Source organism: Cucumis melo, chromosome 5, assembly GCF_025177605.1.
Source record: "Cucumis melo cultivar AY chromosome 5, USDA_Cmelo_AY_1.0, whole genome shotgun sequence".
NCBI classification, from domain to species: domain Eukaryota; kingdom Viridiplantae; phylum Streptophyta; class Magnoliopsida; order Cucurbitales; family Cucurbitaceae; genus Cucumis; species Cucumis melo.
In genome coordinates this window covers 2541310-2553030 of record NC_066861.1, presented here as the reverse complement: position 1 = coordinate 2553030, position 11721 = coordinate 2541310, and the positions used below count along the sequence as shown (strand labels likewise).

The 11721-nt window shown below is 36.4% G+C and overlaps 1 protein-coding gene across 1 annotated transcript; it reads right to left on the bottom strand.

Moving 5' to 3' along the window:
- Positions 1–8210: 8210 nt before the first annotated feature.
- Positions 8211–9525, bottom strand: LOC127149486 (vacuolar protein-sorting-associated protein 33 homolog). The gene is made up of 6 exons (XM_051085164.1): positions 9417–9525; positions 9081–9121; positions 8877–8959; positions 8666–8773; positions 8530–8574; positions 8211–8321 (listed from the first exon to the last, which is right to left on the bottom strand). Exons 2-6 carry the CDS (start codon positions 9091–9093, stop codon positions 8220–8222), a joined length of 351 nt encoding a protein of 116 aa, XP_050941121.1. The 5' UTR covers positions 9094–9121; positions 9417–9525; the 3' UTR covers positions 8211–8219.
- Between the last annotated feature and the right edge of the window lie 2196 nt (positions 9526–11721).

The following is an 11721-nucleotide window of genomic DNA, read 5'->3' as shown; positions in this document are numbered from 1 at the left end:
ACTTGGACCTTAAAAAACGACCTAAGACATCTGAAGTGTGAGTTCATAACTCACAACCTAGCGGAAAGTTCAAAACTTGTGAAAAAAGCACTTTAAGACCCAAAGTGGCAACCGTGTGTGTGAGCGCAACAAATTTAGTGTCAAACCAACCTAAAACGCATTCAAAACATGTCTAAGTATCACTTGAACTTTCAAAACGATCTAACAAATCTTAACTGTAAGTTCGTAACTCATAACGTACCAAAAAGTTCAAAAACGATTGAAAACAGCACTTCAAGACCTAGAATGCCAAGTGTGTAAGTGCAACAAACTTAGATTCAAACCAACCAAAAAAGCATTCGAAACACGTCTTAGTTTTCAAACGACCTAATGACGCTTATGTATAAGTTTGCAACTCATAACTTGCCAAAAAGTTCAAAAAAGTGTGGAAAAAGCCATTCAATGGCAATCATGTCTGTATGTGCAACAAACTTAGTTCGAAACAACCTAAAACCTTTTTAAAACATGTCTAAGTACCATTCGAACTTAAAAAATGGCCTAACAATGCTCAAGTATAATTTCGTAACTCATAACCTAACAAAAAAATTCAAACATTGTAAAAAGAGCACTTCAAGACCCAAAATGACAATTAAGTGTGTAGATGCAACAAACTGAGTCTCAAACAAACCTAAAAGGTGTTCAAATCGTGTCTAAGTATCACTTGAACTATCAAAATGGCCTAACGAAACTTAAGTGTAATTTCGTAAACCATAACCTACCAAAAAATTCAAAAAGTGTGAAAAAAGCACTTCAAGACCGAAAATGGCAACCAAGTGTGTTAGTGCGACAAACTTTGTTTCAGACCAACCTAAAAAGAGTTCAAAACGTGTGTAAACTTTCAAAACGATCGAACAATGCTTAAGTATAAGTTTGTAAATCACAACCGACCAAAATTCCAAAAAGTGGGATAAAAGAACTCTAACACCCAACATGTCAACCAAGCGTGCAAGTATAATTTCGTAACTCATAACCTACCAACTGTCTAAGTACCATTCGAACTTAAAAAATGGCCTAACAATGCTCAAGTATAATTTCGTAACTCATAACCTACCAAAAAAATTCAAACATTGTATAAAAAGCACTTCAAGACCCAAAATAGCAATTAAGTGTGTAGATGCAACAAACTGAGTCTCAAACAAACCTAAAAGGTGTTCAAAACAAACCTAATCCAAACATGGGAACAATCAAGAACAACCTCAAGATTTTCAACAATGGCATGAAAACATGCAAGAAAAACTATTAAGAAAGCAAAAATTACCTCAGGTATCCTAGAATTTCCACCAAGAATTAAAGAACCTACAAGATTACCTCAGATGATTGGAAACAAAAAAAAAACCTTTGTATAGATTCAGATTCTTCTAGGAAAGAGGAATTAATTCCTAAATCTTCATCCCAACATTCCTGCAAGATTTCAACCCCTAACTTTGTTTCATACCCATTCAACATTACAAAAACATGAATAAAAAAAGTTTCCAAGATTCAAAAGAAGAATCTGACTCAAACAAAAGAGAAATGCAATTTCATCCAGATTTTCAAATAAAAAAGATAGTTGTTTCAATATCAATCTCAAATTCAACAGACTTTAATTTTTTTCAGAACATTACACAAGAATTGCATGCAAAAAAGAACCAAGATTGAATCTTATGTTTGTATCTCTACTAAACCAACATTAAATTAAGGACTATATCAAGCTTAATTTTCATGAAGTATTCCAAGCCTCTCAACTTAAACAGATTAACATTACCTGTCAACATCAACATTACTATCGATTGCAAAAGTTAAAGAAATGGGAGCCATGGAATCTCTCGCCCATTTCTCAATGAATCCAGTGCCCCTCTTGTTATGGTTCTTCTATTCAATGTTAGCTCACCTCCTTTTCCAGCCTACATCTTTTAGAAATCAAACTCAATTGTGCGATTGGAACGACCAAAATTGGAATTCAATTAAGTCACTTCATTCTTAAAAATTTGAAAGCGAATTTAAATGAATTTAGACTCGCATATTCACATTGAGTTTACTTGATACATGTATGAATTTAGACTCATATATGTATGTGTCTACTTGACCTAACCGGCTGGACTTTATGGGCTAGGTAGGTCTGGTTTTGGTTAGGCCAAAAGTGGAGAGTTCCCTACACAAGCTCTGATACTGAGGGAGCTCAACGCATTCTACTTGACCTAACCGGCTGGACTCTAAGGGCTAGGCAGATCTGGTTTTGGTTAGGCGAAAAACGAAGAGTTCCCCACACAAGCTCTGATACTGAGGGAGCTCAACGCATTCTACTTGACCTAACCGGCTGGACTCTAAGGGCTAGGCAGGTCTGGTTTTGGTTAGGCGAAAAGCGAAGAGTTCCCCACACAAGCTCTGATACTGAGGGAGCTCAACGCATTCTACTTCACCTAACTGGCTGGAATCTAAGGGCTAGGCAGGTCTGGTTTTGGTTAGGCCAAAAGTGAAGAGTTCCCCACACAAGCTCTGATACTGAGGGAGCTCAACGCATTCTACTTGACCTAACCGGCTGGACTCTAAGGGCTAGGCAGGTCTGGTTTTGGTTAGGCGAAAAGCAAAGAGTTCCCCACACAAGCTCTGATACTGAGGGAGCTCAACGCATTCTACTTCACCTAACCGGTTGGGTTTTAAAGGCTAGGAAGGTTTGGTTTTGGTTAGGCCAAAAGTGAAGAGTTCCCCACACAAGCTCTGATACTGAGGGAGCTCAACGCATTCTACTTGACCTAACCGGGCTAGGAAGGTCTGGTTTTGGTTAGGCGAAAAGTGAAGAGTTCCCCACACAAGCTCTGATACTGAGGGAGCTCAACGCATTCTACTTCACCTAACCGGTTGCGTTTTAAAGGCTAGGAAGGTTTGGTTTTGGTTAGGCCAAAAGTGAAGAGTTCCCCACACAAGCTCTGATACTGAGGGAGCTCAACGCATTCTACTTGACCTAACTGGCTGGACTCTAAGGGCTAGGCAGGTCTGGTTTTGGTTAGGCGAAAAGTGAAGAGTTCCCCACACAAGCTCTGATATTGAGGGAGCTCAACGCATTCTACTTCACCTAACCGGTTGGGTTTTAAAGGTTAGGAAGGCCTGGTTTTGGTTAGGCCAAAAGTGAAGAGTTCCCCACACAAGCTCTGATACTGAGGGAGCTCAACGCATTCTACTTGACCTAACCGGCTGGACTTTAAGGGCTAGGTAGGTCTGGTTTTGGTTAGGCCAAAAGTGAAGAGTTCCCCACACAAGCTCTGATACTGAGGGAGCTCAACGCATTCTACTTGACCTAACCGGCTCGACTCTAAGGGCTAGGTAGGTCTGGTTTTGGTTAGGTCAAAAGTGAAGAGTTCCCCACACAAGCTCTGATACTGAGGGAGCTCAACGCATTCTACTTGACCTAACCGGCTGGACTCTAAGGGCTAGGCAGGTCTGGTTTTGGTTAGGCCAAAAGTGAAGAGTTCCCCACACAAGCTCTGATACTGAGGGAGCTCAACGCATTCTACTTGACCTAACCGGCTGGACTCTAAGGGCTAGGCAGGTCTGGTTTTGGTTAGGCAAAAAGTGAAGAGTTCCCCACACAAGCTCTGATACTGAGGGAGCTCAACGCATTCTACTTCACCCGACCGATTGGGTTTTAAAGGCTAGGAAGGTCTGGTTTTGGTTAGGCCAAAAGTGAAGAGTTCCCCACACAAGCTCTGATACTGAGGGAGCTCAACGCATTCTACTTGACCTAACCGGCTGGACTCTAAGGGCTAGGCAGATCTGGTTTTGGTTAGGCCATGTTTTCAACAGCACATGTTTTCAACACATATTATTAAGTATGTACAGTATTTACAATATTTAGAAAATGGATAACATGTCTTCTACGCATTTCTAAGCTATCAAAGAATGCATTTTCAACATATTTAAGATATTCAAATGACAAACACAATCACAAACCCGAGCTCCATGCTCAAGGGTTAGGCAGACATGCTTGTGTAAACTAGAAAGCAAATTAGACATGGTATTTATTTTAAGAATAAAGACATTGAAAAATTTTAAAATTTGAACATTTTTGGCAAAATGAAAATTTCCCAAAGGACATAGAACATGCAAAGCTACAATCCTACCCCCCACTTAAAACTTTAATTTGTCTTCAAAGCATTTTAAGCAAGATTGTAAGGATCGAAAAAAGAGATAGGGAACAGAAAACTTCCCCTTGCTTGCAAAGGTTCCAAATTCGATTATACTCCGTTTTTCTTTATTCCTACAGAAAGAAAACAAGAATTTCTATCAAATTTTATTAAAGAGGTTAAACTAAAAATTTATGGGTATCTAGGATGTTAAAATCAGCGAGAAAAGTAAGTTCTCCTGCCTTAATAAGAACATCCTCAACTATGCCTAAGGGTTCCAGAAACAGCTGAGCCATGCTTCTCATTGTGTTGCCTGATCTGGTCTTCTAATCATCCTCTGTGCCAATTTTGTTTGTTTTAAAAGAAAAAGATCATTACAACCATTCTAAAATGTTCCAATAGAAACTATTATTTCTTGACATGGCACATAAACCAATAATGCACAAGTATACCAAGCAAGAAGAATAGAATGCTCATGTAGAGCTTGGACGCACATTGTTATGGAGTTAAGCACATAACACATAACAAAAACGATTCCTTTGGTAACCTTTTGACTGAAAGAGTCTATACAAGATGGAACAAAGTACAGAAAAGTTATCTTCCAAAAGGTGATAGATTATCCAGTTTAATTTGAGTTCAATACCAATGTGCTTTCTCTCTTTCAAATGCCATGAAATTGGCAAAAAAGTTTAATCATGTGTGCACCCTTCTAACATTAATGATTGATATAATCAACTCTTACCTGATAAATACGATCGATCAATTCGGAAAATGCATTGGCCAGCTTACGACCACAAATGAAAAGTTCAAATCTTTCTGTGAACCCTGCATGGCTAATAATGCACAAGAAATGAAAATTTTTAACCCCTCCCAGGTAAAAAGAAAGAAAAGATAGAAAAGACATTCAAACAGCTGTTGGTGTAAAGATTTGAGATCTCCATCATGGTCATCCTCCAATAATTTCCCAAAGAGGAGAATAATTGAATATTTTAGGATGGAAAATAAAATTGATAATGACCCAGAGCTTATTTCTTTGGAGTTCTTGTAGATTACTAAAGGGATTAGACAATACGACTTTGTGTTTTAACATCAAGAGTGGATATCTTGTTATAGCACAAACTTAACTTAGGATAGTACGCTCCGTAAATTATGCTTTTATGTTTCTGCTTGAATAATTAGTTGTTTTTGTGTGTGCACTCTCACATATATATTCTAAATGATGATTATCTTTCTTGTCCTACAAATGAATCCTTGGTTACAAATGGAATGGACAAATTTGACAATAAGATTGATAGAATCTAAGCCAACAAAGGCTGAAGTTTCATACCTGGGGGAGTGGAAGAACTGAAAGAACGTCAATTGTGAAGTAAGATAAAAAGAATCTCCAAGCTCTTGTGCAAACACCATCATCGGCTTCATCAGGTTTTGCATTATAAAATTTGGGATATCTAAAATGAAAATGACAGACTATAAGAATTATGTAGAGGAAGTATATGATTGAGCTAACAATTACAACTACTATTCTCATCTTGTTGTCAAATCCAACACATCTTTTGCCTTAATCAACCAACAAGGTGTAACAGAACAAAGGATCCAACAAGGTAGCAATCACACACAACATGACAAGTATTTCATTCCACAAATGAAGAAATACCAGGTTTCTATCACCCAAACATTTAAGATATCCCAAACCTTTACTCCTAACTTCTCAATCAAATCTTATGTTTCCAAAACTCGTAAGCCTATCAAAACTAGTAGTAAAGCTTGTTGAAATTGATCTCAATGTTCTCAGTGAGCATGTTTCTCCAATATACGAAGGTTTACTCCTGGACAGGGGACAAAGCAAGTGGAACAGATGAACCAACAGATACTTCTACTATTTGATTTTGAAGAAAAGAATCACAGGAGATGGGGGACATCAGAAGAATTTCAACCGCACACAGAAAACAGATAAAAAATAGTATAGTTGACAACCCAACAACCATTTAACTGCAATATTTCCTAAATGATTAGTTGGTAATTATTTAATCTTAGAAGAGAACTAGAAATCGCCCTGGTCTATAGGGAAATGACAATGATGTGAGTGATTGTTACTAAAGGAAAAAAATAGTTTACTCATGATGAATTGAAGTAGCCTTTCCTTTGTAATTGAATGATTTAAAGAGTGATCTAATGAATGTTATAAAAAATAAATGAGGGGAGAAACTCAACCATGGAGAGAAAATGGATGGTGAATGAAGTACCAAAAAACAAACTAGCAAATGCAGTCATAGTTAAAATAAAAGCATCTTCAAAAGTAGTCATAACTCAACCAAATGGCACTTATTTTCTACAAACCCAACTTCTTCACTTTTTAAATATTCAATTTGTGTTAGTTCCTACACACAAAAAGATCTCAAACTCCTGAAATGGATAGAATTACAGGGCTGCAGGTTATAGTATTTTTGTGAATCTAAAGCAATTATGAAGCATAACCAAGTAGCAAACACAAACACTCGATGAAACTACTAACAGTCACAAAAACTTTGGAAGTTAGAAATGCAGAGAAAGAAAGTGAGAGAAGTCAATTCTGGCAAAGTGAGAGAAGTCAGTTTTGGCTTAAAAAATCCCTTTTGACTCCTTCCCAACTTCCCAGATGCAGTTGAACCCCTTCAAAATGACCATAACTGACTCAACTTACAGTAAAAAATCAAATTGAGTGAACATATGGCAAGTGGGTCCAATTCCTTTTACCACAGAAAACTATAATACAAGTTCTTTCACTACCTAAAACCCAAATTCCACAACCACAGTTATGCAAGAAGAAGAACAACAACAAAAATGCCTCTTAACTCCAACAAGAAGTACAGAAGAACTTGAATTCCAAAAGGGAACTTTACTTACCTCTGTACTTCTATGGCTGAATTGAGTGAGCTAGAAATTAGAAAACACAAAGAATGAAGCTGATTTTGAGGTGCATCCGGAAGGCAATTTAAAGCTTTTGGCAGTAGCTATGTAACAAGTTTCCAAAGTGAGCCACCATAATCGACTAAAAATGGAAACCAAAATGAATGAGCAATCAATGAAATATTAAGTATATATGAAGAAACAAACATATTATTCTGATAAACCCTGCATAATTATTCTGAGATTATAAAGATGGTGTTTAAAATTGTATTCAATTCATTTTAAAAGGTTAACCATGAAAAGGAAGAACAGTGGAGACCATGAACTACTAAAGGCATGCAATTTTTCACAATATCATGATGAGAGACTTCATGCTTTAAGTAGTCTTTGACACAAATCAAGACTATAAAGTGTCAAACATTTTCTAATCTTTATTAAAGTTTATCTTTTTTCATGCTTTAGTAACAGAACTAATTTCACTTAACAAGGTCCAAAACTTGATGATTAATCTTGAGTTTATGATTTCAACTGCATACTGAAGTCAGTTCCACCAATCTACAAAATTACAATATTAAAAATATAAAGGATGGCATACAAATTATATATAGACATTTTGGACAACTGCAACTTTTTTTTAGTACACGGTTGCAGGGATAGGGGTGCACTCAGGTGCGCATATTAGCACGAGGAAGATAAAAACCTTCATTAGAAAGTTTCATTGTACTTGGTTCATTGGAAAGATCAACCGAGTCATGAAGCCACATGGGAATCCTATGCAACGCTCGTGAACCAATTCCCCGATTTCCACCTTGAGGACAAGGTGGCTCTTCTCCATAGGGGTATTGCTAGGCCTCCAACTACTCAAGTTTATCATAGAAAGAGGAAGAAGGGTAAGAAAGGCATTTTAGCATAGACAAAATGGTAGTTGGAATGGCCAATGGTCCCAAGGGCACGTGGCATCGGTAAAAGGAGTTTATATATAGGGGAGCGTTTAGCTAGGGTTAGGCATTGGAATGTTTGGAATGTTTTGAATGGACAACCTTGTTCATTTGGGAGAGAACAACCCTCTCATCTGGCTGTAATCATTTTGTGAGAACCTTTTCTAATGAATGACTATTCCTATATAAATATATAAGTTCCATATTGCCTCATATTGTTATAGAATGCTGTGTGATAAGTTGTTCTTGTGCTGTGTTAGCTGTTAGCTTTGTGTATGCTGGTATTATTGTAACAGGATTCTCGGGCCCTAACACCTTCATATTTCAACTGAGAACACATGGGAGTGACCACGTCCACCTGCAAAGCAGAAATATCCAATTCTAAACAACAGGGGCAGTTGAATAGAATGGGCAAATAAATTATTCATGTTTTGAAATAAATATAACTTTCATATCCCCATCAATAGATTACCAAAAGTAATTGAAAAATTATAGCATATACAAATCAAACCACGTTACATAATGACATTCACAACGGAATATGATGGAGTTCAATGAAACTTTACCTCCCTAAATATAAGAATGAGTGTATTTATCTCTGGCACAACCATCTGAAATAAAATGAATATATCAATCCTTGCACAAATTCTTTAAAGGAAATTGAAAAGAGAGAGAACGGGTGCCTTCAAGTTCAACATTTACATCATTTGAGTTAATAGGTTCCTCTGTTTGCAAATGATTTAGAATGTCAGCAACACGTACTGATGCTCTCCCTTTGGCCCTCACATTTGGTATTGCCCCAAAGGTAAACTAACATACACAGCCAAATAATTATCTCATGATTACACATTTATTCAGGAATATAAAAGAGTGAACATAGCATTTTGCAGTACCAGATGTGTACTTATAATACCAAGCGATTAGGTAGAGGGCTCTGCAATGGCTCCAAAAGCTGACAGCTCCAAAAGAAAACTAACATTCCAACTAACCATTCTCCTTAGAAAATAAACAAGGTAATGAAACTATTAGATTAAAAGTTGTCTGTTGGAACTTGTTACACTATTAACTGAACATGAATGTTGAACCATGAGTTAGAGATAAGATAAAAGAGACTAACCGATCCATGCCATTCAGCACGATGCACTGTACCAAATGAGCCTGAAAGAACGAAAAATATTATGGTGAAGACCAAAACTAAATAGTTATCAAATAAGACCTAATAGATTTGAATTTTACAACCTTCACAGTATACTTAGGATCCACTCTGGCTTTGTGCTGGAAATTTGGTTTATAATATACTCATTTTGCAAGTCACATATTGTGTTTATGACATTTTGTATCTTCCCTCCTTTTCTCTTACAATATTTTAACTGAATCAATCTTGAGTGTAGTGTAATCCATCTAAAAAAAGATGAAAAGGTTAATACAAGCACAAGAGTGGCGGTTAACGTACATGGCTTGCAAGGATATAAAGGAAGATATTGAATGCAGCTTTAGCCTTGACACCTTCTCGGAGAATGCTAGAAGGCCATCTAACTTTCTTTAAGAATGAGTAGATTTCGAAAGACCCTTGGCAAATATTGAACAATGACAGTATATTTCAATGACCTCACTGCATATATAAATCAATTTCCTCTTAAGCTTGGAATGAGAACTAAAACCACCACCTGCACACGAGTATTTTTCACATGCATCAGAATAATACCATCAAGTTTAATTTGAGTACAATACCAATGTACTTTCTCTCTTTCAAATGCCATGAAGTTGGCTAAAAAGTTTCATCATGTGTGCACCCTTCTAACATTAATGATTGACATAATTAACTCTTACCTGATCAATAGGATCTGTCAATTCGAAAAATGCATTGGCCAGCTCACGACAACTAATGAAAAATTCAAATTTTTCTGTGAACCCTGCCATGCTTAGTAATGCACAGGAAATGAAAATTTTAACCCCTCCCAAGTAAGAAAAAAGGAAAGATAGAAAAGACATTCAAACAGCTGTTGGTGTAAAGATTTGAGATCTCCATCATGGTCATCCTCCAATAATTTCCCAAAGAGGAGAATAATTGAATATTTTAGGATGAAAAACAAAATTGATAATGACCCCGAGCTTATTTCTTTGGAATTCTTGTAGATTACTAAAGGAATTAGACAATATGGCTTTGTGTTTTAACATCAAGAGTGGATATCTTGTTGTAGCACAAACTTAACTTAGGACCCGTATGCTCTGTAAATTATGCTTTTATGTTTCTGATTGAATAATTAGTTGTTTTTGTGTGTGTACTCTCACATATATATTTTAAATGGTGATTATCTTTCTTGTCCTACAAATGAATCCTTGGTTACAAATGGAATGGACAAAGTTGAAAATGAGATTGATAGAATCTAAAGCCAACAGAGGCTGAAGTTTCATACCTGGGGGAGTGAAAGAACCGAAAGAACGTCAACTGTGAAGTAAGATAAAAAGAATCTCCAAGCTCTTGAGATAAGAGAAATCGAAGTTGTCCAGGTCCATACCTCGGGCAATGCTTCAGCATGCTGACCAAGCCGTTAGAGACAAAAAAATTTCGTAAAATTCTTCACAGATTGAAAAGCAATAAAGAAGATAAACCTAACGGAACCAGTTAACCTCTATTTTCTTTCTTCTTTTCATATTCTTCTACTTATTGAACGTTCTACCTTCAGAAATCTTCTATCCCTTCTCTTATGTACAACTAAAAGAGACAGAGAGAAATTCCTCTCTTTTGAATGCCTGAAACAAAAGAGGAAATTTTTTAATAGTTCTGATATTTGTACGACTGTAAGGCGGAAAGTAACTCAAGTTAAGTCCTTTGAATTCTAAGATAGAGCACCTGTGTGGTAAATGGAAAATTAGCGTGGAAGAATCTCTTATACAAGAAGATTTCACTTTGGGTATGGACATTTGGGTTTTAGATCTAACAGGAAGAATTGTTGATAATCAACCAAGAAACACTCGAGAAGTTTTTGCAATAAACCCAACATGGAACCAATCAAGAACAACCTCAAGATTTTCAACAATGGCACGAAAACAAACAACAAAAACTATTAAGAAAGCAAGAATCACTTCAGAGTATCCCAGAATTTCCACCAAGAATTAAAAAACCTACAAGATTACCTCAGATGATTAGAAACAGAGAAGAAGACCTTTGTATAGATTCGGATTCTTCTAAGAAAGAGGAATTAATTGTTAAATCCTCATCCCAACATTCCTCCAAGATTTCAGCCCCTAACTTTGTTTCACACTCATTCAACATTACAGAAACATGAATCAAGAAAGTTTCCAAGATTCAAAAGAAGAACCTCACTCAAACAAAAGAGAAATGCAATTTCATTAAAATTTTCAGATAAAAAAGACAGTTGTTTCTATATATAATCTCAAAATCAGCAGACTTTAATTTTTTTCCAGAACAATCCACAAGAATTGAATGCAAAAAGAACCAAGATTGAATCTTATATTTGTATCTCTACTAAACCAACATTAAATTAAGGACTATATAAAACTTAAATTTCATGAAGTATTCCAAACCTCTTAATATTACCTGTCAAGATCGCCATTAATCAAAAGTTTCATAAATGGGAGCCATGGAATCTCTCGTCCATTTCTCAATGAATCCAGTGCTCCTCTTGTTATGGTTCTTCTATTCCATGTTACCTCACCTCCTTTTCCAGCCTACATCTTTTAGAAATCAACTCGATCGTGCAATTGGAACCACCAAAATTGGAATTCAATTGAGT

What these genes read in the sequence shown, in the direction of transcription:
- LOC127149486 (XM_051085164.1), bottom strand. An exon ending in GCCCTCTACCTAATCGCTTG is followed by an intron (nt 8,774 to 8,876) that starts GTATTATAAGTA and finishes TGTGTATGTTAG; the next exon opens with TTTACCTTTGGGGCAATACC. An exon ending in TCATTCTTATATTTAGGGAG is followed by an intron (nt 8,322 to 8,529) that starts GTAAAGTTTCAT and finishes TCTGCTTTGCAG; the next exon opens with GTGGACGTGGTCACTCCCAT.